General features: G+C 39.3%; 1 protein-coding gene and 1 pseudogene across 1 annotated transcript; both read left to right on the top strand.

Moving 5' to 3' along the window:
• Positions 1–2,957: 2,957 nt before the first annotated feature.
• LOC122016223 (transcription factor bHLH68-like) lies at positions 2,958–5,175 on the top strand. The gene is made up of 7 exons (XM_042573457.1): positions 2,958–3,326; positions 3,441–3,762; positions 3,837–3,914; positions 4,007–4,072; positions 4,205–4,270; positions 4,501–4,560; positions 4,715–5,175. The coding sequence occupies exons 1-7, from the start codon at positions 3,166–3,168 to the stop codon at positions 4,886–4,888; spliced, it is 927 nt and encodes a 308-aa protein (XP_042429391.1). The 5' UTR covers positions 2,958–3,165; the 3' UTR covers positions 4,889–5,175.
• A 255-nt stretch (positions 5,176–5,430) lies between these two features.
• Positions 5,431–17,348, top strand: LOC122016224 (annotated as a pseudogene).
• The last annotated feature ends 730 nt before the right edge of the window (positions 17,349–18,078 follow it).

The following is an 18,078-nucleotide window of genomic DNA, read 5'->3' as shown; positions in this document are numbered from 1 at the left end:
TTTCTTCATATTCGACTCAATTTGATTTGTTTACACCCCTAACTATTACCTCGAGTAGAGCCAACAATTTAGGTTGGCTCCATCAAGTTGATACACTTTAATTGTTATTTTTTTAAATATTATTAATTAATTTTAACTACAATAAGTTATTAACCAAATTTATTTGGTAAAAATATTTATTTAGTGATTAATTCTTTTTTAGCATCTAATAATTAGTGGACAAAGAGAGTATGATAACAATAGTATAAAAATTGACAACAAAGAAAAAAAATTAAGAAAGAAATAAATTTTAAAGAGAAATAATCTATTTTAATATTAGATATAATTCTATAAAAAATAAATATAAAATATCATGTCCAAATTTTAAAAAAATAATTAATAAGTATCACCAATAAATATTTTAATTTATAGTAAAACCTAACTTACAATGGGAAAAAAAATAAATATTACTGTTCAAATATAATTTTAATAAACAATAAATTAAACATTACTGACAAACTAAATTTAGCTATTAAAAAATTATATATTATCAGCCAAATCTAACCTTGGTTATAAAAAAATTAAATATTTTCCAAAGTTTGTAAAAAAATACACAATACCGACAAATAGATTTAACAAGTATAAAAATTAAATATTATTAGTTAAATATAACTTTAGTCAACAAAAAAATTAAATATTATCGATCAAATATAAGTTTGACTAGTAAAAAAATTATACATTACTAGTCAAAGCTAAGTTTGACTAGTAAAATAAGTATACATTACCAATCAAATCTAATTTTGACCATTGCACAACTGAGGAAGAGAGAGTGCAAAATTAGGATTTGAAGATCAAGAGTTGGATGCGATGAAAAGGACGAACAACATGTGGTTTAAATAGGAAACAAAGAAAATGGAGTGATTGGCTATTTCAATGTATTGAGTAGGATAGAGGGGATAATAGTTTTTAATTATTGGATCGGTTTTAATCTAATGGTAAATAATATCAATGTCGTCTTGACATCCTTTTAAAGCTTTTTAAAATTTTAAAATACAAAATATTTCATAATTAAATTTAGAATTCAATATGAGCAATTTGGAAATTGTTCCTAGAAGTTAGAACAATAGAAGCGATTAACAACAACGTTTGATACAAAACTACTATTAAAAGTACTCATTATCAGTAGTTTCAAAATTATTTTTTAATGGTTGTATCATTAGAAGTGGTTTATAGCAACAATTAATGTAAATCGATTCTCAAACTATGCAATATGAGCAATTTAAAAATTAATTCTAAAATATAGAGCAATAGAAGCAATTTATAGCAGTATTTTACACAAAACGATGTTAAAAGTATTTAGTAAGAACGATTTGATAATTGTTCTTAGAAGTTAGAACAATAAAAATGATTAGTAGTAGCATTAGACATAGAATAACTAGCATGTGACATAGAATCACTGTTAAAAGTACTCAATATTAACAGTTTCAAGATTATTTCTAATAATTACATCATGAAGAGCGATTTATAGTGGTGGTTTATTCAAATCGATGTTAAAATTATACAATAGGAGTAGTTTGAAAACTAATTCTAAAATAATGGAGCAATAGAAGTGGTTTATAGTAGCACTTTACACAAAATGATATTAAAAGTATTCAGTAGGAACAAGTTGATAATTGTTCTTAAAAGTTAGAGCAATATAAATAGTTAGTAGCAACGTTTGACATAAAATCGCTGTTAAAAGTATTCAATATTAGTATTTTCAAGATTACTTTTTTAATAGTTATATCATTAAGAACGATTTATAATGGCAATTATTTAAATCGATACTAAAGTTATTCAGCAAGAGTAGTTGTAAAGTCTTTCGAAAAGGTAAGACAATAGAAACAGTTTAATTCAAACTGATTATGTTATTAGATTTTCAAGAGCAATGTTACAACCACTTCTAATAATCCGCTTCCATACCCAAATACTCGAATACTTATATCCAATTATTTAATCAGGTTTTAAAAATCTTTCCATATCCTCTTCTATTCAAATTAAATATCAAATTTTTCATGAGGTTTGGATAAAATTATACACAAGCATAAAATATTAAATAAGATCATAAAATGAATGTGTTATTTTGTTGGCATTGCACCCAAAAAAAAAAGGGGGCAAAATTGATGATTCCTAATGACATGAACTGAAAATATAATTAAATCAAAGGAACATTAATTCTTTGATCTCATCATGGCATCTCTCTCACCTCACCTCACCTCGCCTCGCCTCGCCTCGCCTCGCCTGCCCTGAGGAAATATAAAACATGGTAATTAATGTCATTGAGGAAATTGAGCAAAGTGAATTTGTCTCCATTTTTGTTTAATTAAGCTCCAGGTACAAGAACAAGTTGACTGACTTCCTTAAAGGAGCCATTATTTCCGGAGGTTGAAATTGAATGGCACGGGCTCGACACTGAATTATTGTCCCAACGACAGCAAAATCATATATATATATATATAATCATGACGATGAGTAACTCAAATCTACACCACCTCAAACCGAAAGGAATAACACACTGACCACTACAAGACAAGACAATAAATAAATATAATAATTTTAAAAAACAAATAGATAATAATAAATAAATAATAAGGTAGAAACTACAACAGGCTGCCGACAAAGATTGCAAGCAGGGTACGGATTTTGCGAGCAACCGTTCTTGCCGTATCCACGAAACCCGGGGAATAAATTCGTATGCCTTTTTATATAATTATATGCCGAGCATAAATGCGCAGTATATGAAATTCACTGATTTAACTCTAATTACATCATTAACAACTAATATTGTTAATTATATCTGCACTGATCAGAGCCCAATACTCCATGTCTGAATGCACAGCCACACCCTTTTCCTCCACTTTATCATAAAGCAAAAGCAGCTTAAAAAGTCACAAGTAGGAAATTATATAAATATATATATTTATATAAATCGCACCCAAAATTGTTCTTATCGAAAAAGGAAGAGGAGTTGTGAAGAGAAAAGCACACGAGGACAAAAGTGTCCACACCTCTATGCATTGATCAGCTTCTTCTTCACTGATCAAGTGCAGCAGCGGTAGCAAAACATATTCTTCCAAGTTTGGAGATTCTAATCAGTTCTCCTTTCGAGTTCAGTTTAGTTTTAGAGCCAGCTCCAATCTGTGATGCATGCGGCAGATGATGGAGGGAACCAGTGGCTGTTCTGCTCCAGCTTGGTGGAGCTTGAGCGCCTCCATGGCTCTTCCTCAACCTTCCAATTCTGAGATGTGGCAGCAAGACCATGATCATGGCGGCCAAGATTTGCCAGAGTCATGGTGCCGACTTTTGCTGTAAGGAAAATAACAAAAAACCCTCTTCTTTTACAGTCATCGATCAGTTAGATCTAACTAGCTAGGGTTTCTGGTTTCTTTGTTTATGTATGTATTTGTGTGTGTTCGATCTAGAGGAGGGTTCATAATTGGGGAAGAAGACCAGAAGCATGGCTTGATCAAGAGGACTGATCAGAGCAATAACTGTGGAATAGAACCATTGATACATGAGCAGATGGTTTCATCTGTGGCAACACATACAGCAGCTACAGGATTTCACGATCAACATCATCAAGCGCAGAGCCATGGACCATCCTCATGGACACAAAATAGTACTGTTCTCCAAGCATCATCTCCCAGATCCTGTGTCACCACCAGTCTCAGCACCCACAGCATGTTGGATTTCTCAGCCAAGCGTAGACACAAATTACCCGCAGACCATAATAACTCTTCTGAGGTAATTATTAATTATTCATCAGGAAGATCATACGAAAATTCTCTATTTCTGAAACTTGTGATGCACAATTTCAGGGAAACAGCACAGAAGCTGCTCCAACTTTGAAGAAAGCTAGGGTTCAAGGCTCTTCCTCTCCACAATCTTGTCTCAAGGTTCATATATAAATATTTAGTTTTAGTTTTCTAGATATTCTGCTGGCTAAAAGAATTGCTTTTGGGAAATTAATGGTCAGTGATGATAACAGGTGAGAAAGGAGAAGCTGGGGGATAGAATAACAGCACTGCACCAGTTAGTCTCGCCATTTGGCAAGGTATTGAATGCATCTTTTAATGCTATGCGTGTATATAATTATCAACCATCATGGAGCTCGCAATAATTATCAAATTTTGATATTGATTATAGATTATAAGAATTTTAGCTGACATAGAGTACTCCTTTTTAGACTGACACAGCGTCGGTATTGCAAGAAGCCATTGGGTACATCAGATTCCTCCAGAGTCAAATCGAGGTCAAATCTCTACTCTCTTTCTCTCTGAACTGGTACACTGAAAGCAAGCGAAGCGTTTCTGTGTTTTTTAAAACAAAAAGCTGATGGTGCGCATGCAGCACGCACGCAGTAAAAGCTACATCAGAATTGTTTATTTATATATATATATATATATATATTTTAGTTATCGGTGTCTTGTAAAATCAGGAGGTTGGATTGATCGATCTCTTGTTTATAATATATCTTTGTAGGCACTGAGCTCGCCGTACCTGCAGCAATATCATCATCAGCATCAGCATCAGCAGCCGCCTGTGAGTATAATTATGAATTAGGCTTAGCAATCCCTCCACACAAAGTAAAGTACCACTGTCTAAACAGGGGATAATTAGACAATTAAGCTGAACAGGAACAAGCGTGCTCATATATAAAACGCATCACTAAATGATGTTTTCAATTATTTAACAGGGAAATAATGAGGAGGAGGAGGAAGAGGAAGAGGAAGAGGAAGAGGAAGAAGAAGAAATTAAGAAAGACTTGAAGAGCCGAGGACTGTGCCTTGTGCCAGTGTCCTTCACCATGCACGTAGGAGGCGACGATGGTGCAGATTTCTGGGCTCCTTCTCTTGCTGGAGGATTCTGACCGTGGAGGAGAGCAAGGAACTTAAGTATTTCACATGCATGCGGCCATGCAGTGGGTATAGGGTTGGAGGAAGGCATAACATCATTAGCAGTCATTCTGATTGCAAGCTATGCTCAAGGTTGATTGCCAATGATGTTATGGAAGGTTAATCGATTAACTACGTGCTAGATGTACACAATTCATGGTATGTTTGCTAGATGCTAGCCATTGGTGATGTATATGATGTATTACTTGTGATTAATCACGATCAGTTTTGTTAATAAAAAATGTGTAAGTCATTAACCTACCATTAAATATCATATTTTTGTTTGTGTTATAGTTAAATACTCTCCCCTTTACTCATATCTCTCCCCCTTCTCTAATCATAATTTTATCCTATTCTAATTGGTCTAGAAAAAAATTGAACAAAGAATAAATAAAAAATAAAATTAATTTAATTATATATATATATAATTTTAAAAAAGGAAATAATTTGATTCGGATAAATGACTAAATGAGTGGTTTGTTTGGTGTGCGCGTACTTTCTTACTTGCTACGTCGCAGTCGAGAGCGAGGGCCGCGATGGCGGCACCGGAATGGAGTGAGACGCGATGCTCGTCATCGATATGCAGGTAAACCTAATCGAAGAATCCTCTTTTGATTTGGTCTTTTGCTTCAATTTATGGTTTTATTTGGATGAATTTGCAGAAGGATTTCATTTTAGCGGAGAGAGGGAGCCCGTTTCCCGTCGCAGGCGGCCAGGGCATCGTCCCGACCGTGATCCAGGCCGTTGCAGCAGCACGGGAGCGTGGCATATTGGTGATTTGGGTCCGTCGTCGTTTATCATCATTTGTCTATATTTCACCATTCTTCTGATTATTTTTTTTTATCCACGATCTGATGTATAAATTCAAAGGGTTTGCTCAACATTCGAGTCGGGGAGATGTAGATGAAAAATACCTGAACCTTAGGGTAGCATTTATTTCTTGTGAGTTCAATTATTTGGGGAAAGGGGGAAGAATGGAGATAAGAAACTTCTGCTACGCGTTTTCATGAATTAGGTTGCTTCTTTGGCAGACTACTGTGAATTAAATGCATAACCAGTTCTTGTACAAGAATGTATGTCAAATAGATGATGGAAGAATTGAGGTATAGTATTGTGGTGGGCTACTTTCCTCTATCTGAGGACAATAACCTGCTAGCGTTGGAATGGCGTGAATAATCTCATATCTTCCATTCATTTTACTTTTTATTCCATTATTAACTCTCTTCCATTGTGATTCCATAGGATAGAGATTTCACTCCCTGTTCATTTGACCGTAGGCTATAAGCTAGGTACTCATCCATATAGGATAGAGATTTCACAATGAGTTGGACAAGGACTCTGGCTTAAGATGTGTCAATTATTGACATTATCCGCAAATCGAAGCCTATTTGATATTACCATCCGTGCTAAAAGTACAATTGAGATTGATGAAGATGATCACTAGAACTTCTAGTTGCATGGTTAACATAATGGGTCTGATTTTTACACATTTCTATCATCGAACTGTAGAATGATACTCGAGTTCCGGAGTAGCTTTTATGACGCTTGGTATACAGGGATGTCAGCACTTTATAAGTAATACTTGCAAAACTACTGTTTGAGGTCGAATACATTCTTTCTTTGGTTCATGCATAATCATTATCATCATCATTTAGCTATTTTAGTTCCAACTATCCTAGTATGTGTTAGGGTCGATTTATAGCTAGAAGGAGGGAGGGGATGAATAGCTCGTCGCACTTCATTTGCTTGCTTCGGTGTTGTTGATACGTAGTGGAAAGAACTCGAAACAAGGCTCACAACGCTAACATGTAGATTTACTTAGTATCCACCTCAAGAAGAGGTGACTAATCCAAGGATCCACACACGACGCACTCTCCACTAAGAAAAATACTCCTTCTCGGTAACTACCGAAGGCGGAGAAACCTTGTACAATTTTTCAATACAACAAGAAGAAAAGAAGAAGCAAATACAAAGAAAATCTTACAAGATTTTACACAAATGAAACCCTAACTAATTTCTTCTTCTTGTGTGGAACGCCTCTTGACCTTGGAAGTGCAGCAATACTTTGCTCCAAGAAGCTTCAAGAACTGGCGAGAACCTGTGAGAATCGTGAGAGAGGAGAGCTTTGAGTGATTTTTAGTCGCTGTGAGGAAGACAGCTTTAAACTCGACGCTTCCTTCGCAACGGTCACATTCCAATCGATTAAGCAATTGATTGGGGAGACTTGAATCGATCGGCTAATCGATTCAGAGCGCTTCTGTGCTCGTTGGAAACTGCCTGAATCGATCGACCGATCAATTCAGGCTTCTCTCGAGATCGCGCGAGAAAACTAGCCTCCAATCGATCGACCGATCAACTGCGGTGCCCAATCGATCGGCTGATCGATTGGGTAGTATTCTGTGCTCGTGATTTTGCTTCCTAATCGATTGATCGATTGGACCAGCCTTCAATTGCAGTCCACCTTCAATAGATCGGCTGATCGATTGAATCGCAGTTCAATCGATCGGCTGATCGATTGACCTTCATTTGACTTGCTTAACTCAAGTCCAAGGTTTCCAAACCCAACATCCGGTCAACCGTGACCTGTTGGGACTTCTTCATGCCCAGCATCCGGTCAACCTTGACTTGCTGAGACTTCTTCACCAATTGTCCGGTCAACCCTTTGCCCCACTTGGACTTTCCAACACCAAGTGTCTGGTCAACCTTGACCCACCTAGATTTCCACGTGTCTGACTTCACTCACCAAGTCTTTGCATCTGCCTAGCTTCACTCATTAGGACTTTCCATCTGCCTGACTTCACTCACCAGGACTTTCTGGCTTCACTCACCAAGACTTTCTGGCTCCACTCACCAGGACTTTCCATCTGCCTGGTTCACTCACCAAGACTTTCCCACTGTCTGACTTCACTCATCAGGACTTTCATCTAGCTTCACATACTAGGATTTTTCCACTGTCCGACTTCACTCACCGGGACTTGCACCTAGTTTCACTCACTAGAATTTTCCCACTGCTAGGCTTCACTCACTGGGACTTTCACCTGCCTAGCTTCACTCACTAGGTCTTTCACTTGACTTCACTCACTAGGATTTCCCAACTACCTAACTTCACTCACTAGGTCTTTCACCTGCCTAACCTCCAGTTAGGACTTTCCCAGTCAAGTATCCAGTCAAACTTTTGACCTACTTGACTTTTCTTCACATCTAAGTGATCAGTCCTAGACCAGAGGGGAATTGTATCAACAATCTCCCCAATCGGACGATTGCTCCTGCAATCTCCATATATTGTCAAACATCGAAACCTAAACATCAAGACTCAAATTTGAGCCAACTCAAGCTTAGTCAACCTGATCAACTTTAACCCAGGGGATATTGCACCAACCGTCTGGATACATAAATCTTAATCCATTGCTCTCTAACTTTTGATGCATGTATACTACTTAAATTTAACTTTGTATTATAGTCTCATGGATTGAAAGAAAATGTTAAGAGTTGCAGGTTGTTCGAGAACATGATCGTTTTGGAAGAGACGTGGAACATTTTCGCAGGCACTTCTATTCGAATGGTGAAGGACCAGCAGTAAAGGGTTGCGTTGGTGCGGAGCTAGCTGATGGACTTGTAATTGCAGATGGAGACTATAAGTTGGTGAAGACACGCTTTAGTGCGTTCTTTGCCACAAATCTTCATCATCTTCTTCAGGGCTGTGGAATCAAGAATCTGGTTGTTGTTGGTGAGCAGTGTTAAATATTAGAAATGATATATTTATTTCCACTACTTTTTTTCGCTTAATGTACTTAAAAACAGGGCACCAATTGCATACTATAATTATTGCTTCTTATATATGTTAGGACTTAGGACTTGCAAACAATTTTGTTCAATGATATCAACAAACATTGACACTGGCTTCCAATCTGATCGCAATTAACTTCTCCTGCAAACTAAAAATTAATTGGCAGACCAAATTAAAACTAGCGGACATTATTCTTCCAAATTTTTCTTATTTAACAAAGTTTAGGGCTTCATCTTTGGAATCACAAGTTACTCTCTCTAACTTATTCGTCACTCAGATTATTTCTTTTGATGTTCATTCTCTTTCTTATGACTCCATATGTAATTACTGAGTTTATTTGAATTTTTTTGCTTGGAGAAAATGAATTCTTGTTATCAAAAGCTACTTTCAAAGTAAAATATTATGGCAAAATCCTTTTGTTCTTCTCACTTTACGGTTTGACAAGGCACCTGCAGTTTCAGTCATTGAGTTTTTTTGTTCCTTTTTCATGTTATCTTGAAATGGAACTTACAAGAATGAAATAGAAGTACGTATTTCAAAAGAAATATGTATTTCTGTGTTTGGTTCATGGAATAATAATTACAACATATCAAATTAAGTATTCTTATCTCTGATACAAAGCATACCTCCAAATTCTGTCAGAGTTGATATTTTAGGTCATTTTGCAATCAGGAGTTTACAACTTTGCAGAACTATCGGTTGGAAATGTGAATGGAATAAAGAGGTGGAGATGAAAAAACTCTATTGTGCATGGGTTTAGTCTCATATTAGAAGTCTCTTGGCTTTATTGCTGGTTTAAATTAAGACACATGCATTGACGTTGTAAACATATGCATGGGGAGAGATTCTCTCACGCGTGAGTGCGCAGGGGGTGGATGCAAATCCAGGGCCCGGATTATACTGAACCAAGGTTGACTCGTGCGCGAGCACGACTTGCGCATGTCGAATGCCGGACCGGTTGAGGTAAAATTTACCCAAAAGAATGAACCAACATATTGCCACTTGAATCTTGCTCAAGGGTGTAATGGAAGCATTAATGTGATGTGTAACGTCTCGACATTAATAGCGGCATTAAACTCATTAATGATGATTTCGTAACGTCTCAGTATTAATGGCGACATTAATCTCATTAATAATGATTCTGTAACGTCTTGACATTAATGAAGACATTAAACCTATTAATGACGAAATTAAACTCAGCATTAAATGATCCTAATTTGATCATTTATTGCAGGCAAGATGAGAGCTCCTATATAAGGAGGCTGGATCTTGAGCAAAGCGAAGAAAAAGCGAAAGCGAAGCAAAAGCAAGAGAATTCCTCCACCTTCGTTCCCCGATTCTTTTCTCTCAGTCATGCATCCGCTCGGCTAAACTACTTGTGATAGCACTCAGATGCATTCTCAGTTCGCCACGAACAACTAGTGCTTGGTTGCGTTCGTGGTTTTGCCGTTGTATCTTGGAAACAGACGATCCGAGAAAACCTCGAAGCACAACGCGGAGGTGGGACGAATCTGTTTCAAGGAAACTGCATCGATCGCAGGCCTCGGTCCGCTGCTCTGTTTGTCCACTCGGTTGGACTCTTCATCTACTGGGTCAGCCACTCGCCCTTCTGATCTGCCCGACCGGTCTCCCGCTCTGCCTGTCTATCCTTCAGTCTGCTCGGACGCTTTGATTGCTCAGACTCTGAGGTCAGAAAATCAGCCCCTGCTGGCAGCCTGAGATTATCTGCCCAGGTCATCTTAACCGTGAGTTGAATTTAATTCGAGTATTTAGATTCGGCTAATTTCCTGTAAATCTCCGGCTATAGATTGTTTGGTTTGCAACAATCTTGAAACAGATTCGATTCTGTTGAGATGGCCACGGAACGAAATGTTGAGCTGTAACAGACTCAACACGTGCAGGCCCCCTCCGCCCCGATTGGAATGTGCCAATCAGTCATGGGGAAAAGCCAGAGAAGTTCAGTGGACTGAACTTCAAGAGGTGGCAACAGAAGATACTCTTCTACCTGACCACGCTCAATCTGGCTCGGTTCTTGATCGAGGACCCTCCCAAGGGCACTGAGGATGCTGATGCGCAAACCATCAGTACAATGGAGGCATGGACTCATTCTGAGTTCCTTTACCGAAACTATATCCTCAACTGCCTTGCCGACTCGCTGTACGCTGTGTATAGCATGAAGAGAACGGCTAAGGAGCTGTGGGAGTCCCTGGACAAAAAATGTGGAACCGCCACATCAGCGGCCCCCCTAGAGCCGGTTCCACGGATATGGAGGGAGGTAAATGCAGGTACACAGGTGGAAAGTGCATGGCGGAGACGTTAACCCCAAGCAGTGACACCCCGGGGATCGACCCTTGGACCTTTCAGCCACAGAACCATACACTCCCCATCTGTGCTACGCCCTGGGGACAAAGAAATACAAGACGGAGGATGCAGGGGCAAAGAAGTTCATCGTGGGCCGATTCCTGGACTACAAGATGGTTGACTCCAAGACGGTGATCAGCCAAGTCTAGGAGCTTCAGGTGATCTTGCACGAGATCCACTCAGAAGGGATGATTCTGAGTGAAACCTTCCAGGTGGCTGCTATCATTGAGAAACTGCCTCCCGGCTGGAAGGATTTCAAGAACTACCTGAAGCACAAGCGGAAGGAGATGAATGTGGAGGAACTCATTGTTCGACTTCGCATTGAAGAAGACAACAAGAGTTCAGAGAGGAAACTGTTCTCTCAGTCTAATGTGAAAGCCAACGTGGTCGAGCTCGGTCAAAACTCAAAGAGGAAGAACCCCAAGTCTTCCAAGATGGGACCCAAAGGAGGCATCAGCAAGAAGAAGTTCTCTGGGAAGTGCTTCAATTGTGACAAAGTGGGTCACAAATCTTCGGAGTGTAGAAAGCCGAAGAAGAAACAAGAGGCCAACCTGAATGAGGGACCAGAAATGGACGACCTCTGCGCTGTGGTCTCTAAGTTGAACCTGATCGGTTCAAACCCGCAACAATGGTGGATCCCACCAGACATGTGTGTTGTAATAAGGAGCTGCTCCACAACTTCGAGGAAGTCACTGGAGACAAATTGTTCATGGGGAACTCAGCATCCTCGGACATCATGGGCCAAGGAAAGGTGGTGTTGAAGATGACCTCGGGCAAGGACCTCACTCTGAACAATGTGCTGTATGTTTCGGAGATTTGGAAGAATTTAGTGTCCTGATCACTGTTAAGCAAGCATGACTTTCGCATTGTTTTTGAGTCGGACAAAGTTGTATTGTCCAAAAATGGAATGTTTGTAGGAAGAGGCTATGTATATGATGGGCTGTTTAAGCTCAATGTAATGGCCATTAAGCCCAAGATAAATAAAAATGAAAGCTCTTTCACATCTATGCTTGAGTCTTCGTGTTTGTGGCATGGTAGACTAGGACATGTTAACAACGATGTGTTGCGTAGATTAATAAACATGCAAATCATACCTACATTCCACCTTGACCCAAAACACAAGTGTGAGATTTGTGTTGAAACGAAAATGACAAGGTCATCCTTTCAACATATTGAAAGAAATAATGAACCACTTGACCTAATCCACACTGATGTGTGCGACCTAAAAGGTACACCAACACGTGGTGGTAATAAATACTTCATCACTTTTGTAGATGATAACACAAAATATTATTATCTGTATCTTTTCAAAAGTAAGGATGAAGCTATAGAGAAATTTGCTCTCTATAAGAATGAGGTTGAAAACCAACTTAATAGGAAAATTAAGGTGGTTTGAAGTGACCGAGGCGGTCAATATGTGTCACCATTCGCTGAGTTGTGTGCTGAACATGAGATCAGACACGAAACAACAACTCCATATACTCCTCAACAAAACGGAGTTGCTGAGCGAAAGAATCGAACTCTTAAGGAGATAATGAATGCTCTTCTATTAAGCTCTGGATTGCTAGAGTCCATGTGGGGGGAAGCTTTGTTAACAACTAATTACCTTTTAAATAAGATGCCCCGGAAGAAAATAGATAAGAGCCCTTATGAGTTGTGGAATGGAAGACAACCGTCCTACAAATATTTACGAATGTGGGGTGTCTTGCCAAAGTGTTGGTACCTGATCCGAAAAGGATTAAGATAGGACCAAAGATAGTTGATTGCATATTTATTGGATATGCACATAACAACAATGCTTATCGATTTTGTGTGTATGAGTCACACGTACTGGAGATACACAAGAACTCGATAATCGAATCGAGAAATGCTCTTTCTTCGAGCATGTGTTTCCGTATAAGACCCGTGAGGATGCTAGCTCCTCAAAACGGGCAACCGAAACACAAGGCGAAGAAGAAGATGATGATGACGAGGAACCCGTGGAGGTTGAGCCTAGACGGAGCAAAAGAGCTCGAGTAGAAAAATCCTATGGATCGGATTTTATCACTTTCATGTTGGAGAGTGAGCCCCGAAGTTACTCAGAAGCTGTAGGCTCTTCTGATGGACCTCACTGGAAAGAGGCAATTGCATCTGAGATCGAATCTATCTTGCAAAATCATACTTGGGAACTTGTGGATCTTTCATCCGGGAAGTAAACCACTAGGTTGCAAGTAGATCTTCAAGAAGAAAATGAAATCAGATGACACAATCGATAAATACAAGGCCAGATTGGTAATTAAAGGATACCGACAATGAGAAGGCCTTGACTACTTCGATACATACTCTCCGATATCGAGAATAACTTCCATTAGAGTATTGTTGGCTATTGCTGCTCTATGGAATCTCGAAGTACATCAAATGGATGTAAAGACAGCCTTTCTAAACGGAGATTTAGAAGAGGAAATCTACATGGACCAACCTGAGGGGTTTTCTATGCCAAGACAGAAAAAACAAGGTTTGCAGATTGGTGAAGTCATTATATGGCTTGAAACAAGCACCAAAGCAGTGACATGAGAAATTCGATAATGCCATGAAGGAATGTGGATTCAAGATCAATGAATGTGATAAATGTGTCTACATGAGATTCACAGAGAGTGACTATGTCATCTTGTGCCTCTATGTAGATGACATACTTATCATTGAGAGCAATGATAAGATAATCAAATCCACTAAAGATATGTTGAACTCAAGATTTGACATGAAAGACATGGACCTAGCTGATGTGATTCTAGGAATTAAAATTCTTAGAACGACAGAAGGACTTGTTCTTAGTCAGTCCCATTACGTGGACAAGATTCTTGAGAAATTCTCCAAGGGTGATACTGCGTTGGCACGAACGCCGATAGATACGAGTTAACATCTATCGAAAAATCGAGGTGAAAGTATCTCGCAGATAGAGTACTCTCTAGTGATTGGAAGTCTGATGTACTTGATGAGTTGTACTCGACCAGACTTGGCCTACGCAGTAAGCAAACTGAGTAGATACACGAGTAATCCCGGTGTTGAGCACTGGAAAGGGATAACAAGAGTACTGAGGTACTTAAAGTATACTCGTGAATATGGACTGCACTACACGAGATATCCTGTTGTGATCGAAGGATACAGCAATGCAAGTTGGATATCTGACATAAAAGACTCTAAGTCTACGAGTGGATATGTCTTCACTCTAGCTGGTGTAGCCATTTCCTGGAAATCTTCTAAGCAAACCCTAATAACCAGCTCCACGATGGAATCTGAGTTTGTAGCTCTTGACAAGTGCGGTGAAGAGGCTGAATGACTACGACAATTCTTAGAAGATATTCCTCTATGGCCGAAACCTGTGCCGGCGATTTGCATACATTGCGATAGTCAATCAGCAATCGGTCGGGCGCAAAGCCATCTGTATAATGGTAAGTCTAGACATATACGTCGTAGACATAATACCATTAGACAACTACTCTCAACTGGAATTATCACTGTTGACTATGTGAAGTCAAAGGATAACCTAACGGATCCGCTAACCAAAGGGTTAAATCGAGAGTTAGTTGCAAGCTCATCAAGAGGAATGACCTTGATGCCGTTGTCAGCGATCAGTGCAGAGGACACCCAACCTATGCTAACTGGAGATCCCAAGAACTTGGTTCAAAGGGACAACTAATCTGCACTGACTAGACACACTGTGGGGGGGGGGGGGGGGAGCCCAATGAAACAGTAACTAGACCAGGGTAAGCCGATGGGCTTTTAATGATCAAGAAGAGTAGATGACAACTCTTGACGGATCATCTATGTGAGAAAGAAGTGGGGCCGCTTCGAAGAGAATTGGAGGCACAATTCTTAGAGCTTCTCACAGAACTAGGCGTGTTCATGGCCAAGAACGAACATACTCATGAGAACTGAGTTGTATCAGGGAGAGTCTTGGGTGAGATTTGTCACTGCTTACACAGACGACAGTATGGTTCAAAGACATCGTGTCTACTATCAACAGTAAACAACCAGATCTTCACAAGGGAGGGTTCAAAGGCTAAAACCTACATATCCTATACTTGACTCAACTGTTGAATGCTATCACATACCCTGTTTTCCATTCATGTGGGAAATTGTTGGAAATGTGAATGAAATAAAGAGGTGGAGATGAAGAGACTCTATTGTGCATGAGTTTAATCCCACATTAGAAGTCTCTTGGTTTTATTGTTGGTTTAAATTAAGCCACATGCATTGACGTTGTAAACATATGCATGGGGAGAGACTCTCTCACGCGTGAGTGCGCAGGGGTGGGTGCAAATCCAGGGCCCGGATTGTACTGAACCAAGATTGACTTGTGCGTGAGCACGACTTGTGCATGTCGAATGCCGGACCGGTTGAGGTAAAATTTACCCAGAAGAATGAACCAGCATATTGCCACTTGAATATTGCTCAAGGGTGTAATGGAAGCATTAATGTGAAATTAATGCTGATTCCGTAACGTCTCGACATTAATAGCGGCATTAAACTCATTAATGGTGATTTCGTAACGTCTCAGTATTAATGGCTACATTAATCTCATTAATAATGATTCTGTAACGTCTCGACATTAATGAAGACATTAAACTTATTAATGACGAAATTAAACTCAGCATTAAATGATCATAATTTGATCATTTATTGCAGGCAAGATGAGAGCTCCTATATAAGGAGGCTGGATCTTGAGCAAAACGAAGAAAAAGCGAAAGCAAAGCGAAAGCGAAGCAAAAAACAAGAGAATTCCTCCACCTTCGTTCCCTGATTCTTTTCTCTCAGTCATGCATCCGCTTGGCTAAACTACTTGTGATAACACTCAGGTGCATTCTCAGTTCGCCACGAACAACCAGTGCTTGGTTGCGTTAGTGGTTTTGCCGTTGTATCCTGGGAAACAGACGATCCGAGAAAACCTCGAAGCACAGCCGGAGGTGGGACGAATCTGTTTCAAGGAAACTGCGTCAATCGCAGGCCTCGGTCCGCTGCTCTGTTTGTCCTCTCGGTTGGACTCTTCATCTGCTGGGTCGGCCACTCGCCCTTCTGATCTGCCCGACCGGTCTCCCGCTCTGCCTGTCTATCCTTCAGTTTGCTCAGACGCTTTGATTGCTCAGACTCTGGGGTTAGAAAACCAGCCCCTGCTGGCAGCCTGAGATTATCTGCTCAGGTCATCTTAACTGTGAGTTGAATTTAATTCAAGTATTTAGATTCAGCTAATTTCCTGTAAATATCCGACTACAGATTATTTGGTTTGCAACACTATCTACATCAGTATGAAATACTATTATCCTTGTGAACCAAAAAAAATACACTTAGAGAATGTTAACCCAATTAAACGTCCTTTTCAAGTATTAACATCAAAGACAAACTTTGAAAGTTTAAGAGGACAAGTCATTTAAGATAGTTTTGAGTTGGTAATTATCTTATTAGGAGGGTATAACAATCTTGGTAGAATTTAAATTTGATTTGATATGTTACTAGTTCGTTGTCAATTTTGTCCAGATTCTTTAGAAGAGACCTCAACCTGAGCGAGTCTCCTTGGCTGTTGTGCAGCATAACCATCTCTTTGTATTTGATCACTCTCCATTTCTTAATGCTTCTTTATATAATCCAAAAGTATGTTTGAAGGATTTGGTGGAAAGTAATTAAATTCGGTATATCAAACACTACTAATTCTTTTTTCACTTCAAGATTAAATGAGGCAGTATGATTAGTTCCGTTTACTAAGTTTTCCTCGAAAAATTCTGATAGGTTTTGTTATTATTTGTAGGAGTTCAAACGCCAAATTGCATTAGACAAACTGTATTCGATGCTGTTGCACTGGATTACCTTTCTGTGACTCTGATATCCGATGCTACCGCCGCTGCTACTCCTCAAATTCACTCAGGTGAGTTCCTCAGTCCATTCTTGCCTATGCCTTCTGGGTTGTCTTTTGATTACTCAATTCTCTTATATTTTCCTGAAGTTCTTATTGTGCATAACTCAACGATAAATGGCTATGTGAAACAAAAAATATCAGAGATATGAAAAATATAGGAGTAGCTGCACCAACGTTGCAAGAATGGATGCAGCTTTGATGCTTCATCAAGTGTTCCGTAGAGCATGTTGTCTCAGTATCATAATTTCGTCTGTGGTTCATCATCTTAATTCATCATGGTTAAGAACGGCGTCCGAACTAGCGTGTATGGTTCCTGTTCTGTTTCTGTTGTACAAGAACAAGGCAAGCACTGGAGATTAGCTTGGCTTTTAGAACTCGTGGAGGAATAAGATTTATGTGGTGGATGACTCGACTTGTAGTGGGCTAAATAGAATTTTATTGGTGATGATGATTATACATTACTACCCACTTAAGTACGTTTTAGGCAGCACTTGTTTTTTTAAAATATTTTTTAGAAAATTAATTTTATAATGTACTTTTTACTCAACAGAAATTATTATTATTATTTTGTAAAAAAAAACTGTTTTCATTTGTAAAATGTTATAATTGGAAAAAAATACTATGAAGTAAATTGATACTTTTTATTATTAAAATTACTATTTTTAGTCATTTCATAATCATTACTTTGGTAGGAATTTTATGTGGCGTACACTCCCCCCTTAAAATATGTTTGGTTGGGTGTAATATAATCTTGATTACATTATTATTACACTCCTCTATTACAAGGATGATTACATTCTTTTGTTTGGTGTCCATTATTTTTTATAAGAAATGTAATTCGTATTATTATAAAATGATAAAAATATCCTACGACCTCTACCGATGATCGTCGCACATCTGCCGGAGCTTGTGGCAATCAACGGTCGTCACCGTTGTCATCCTCCACCGACGGTCGCCATCGGCAATCAGCGACGGCGACGACCGCTGGCGGTGGAGGCAGAGGCGGCTGGCGACGGTGGGTGGCGGCGGCCGACGGCAGCCGGCGGCGGCCGACGGTCGCCAGCGACGGTGGCCGGTGGTGGTCGCCAGCGGCGGCGGTGGCCGGCGGTGCTCATCAGCGGTGATCGGCG

The sequence above is a fragment of the Zingiber officinale genome, chromosome 8B (genome assembly GCF_018446385.1).
Source record: "Zingiber officinale cultivar Zhangliang chromosome 8B, Zo_v1.1, whole genome shotgun sequence".
Taxonomy (NCBI): Eukaryota; Viridiplantae; Streptophyta; class Magnoliopsida; order Zingiberales; family Zingiberaceae; genus Zingiber; species Zingiber officinale.
Note: the sequence above shows the minus strand (reverse complement) of the source record. Positions and strands in the feature narration are given on the sequence as shown.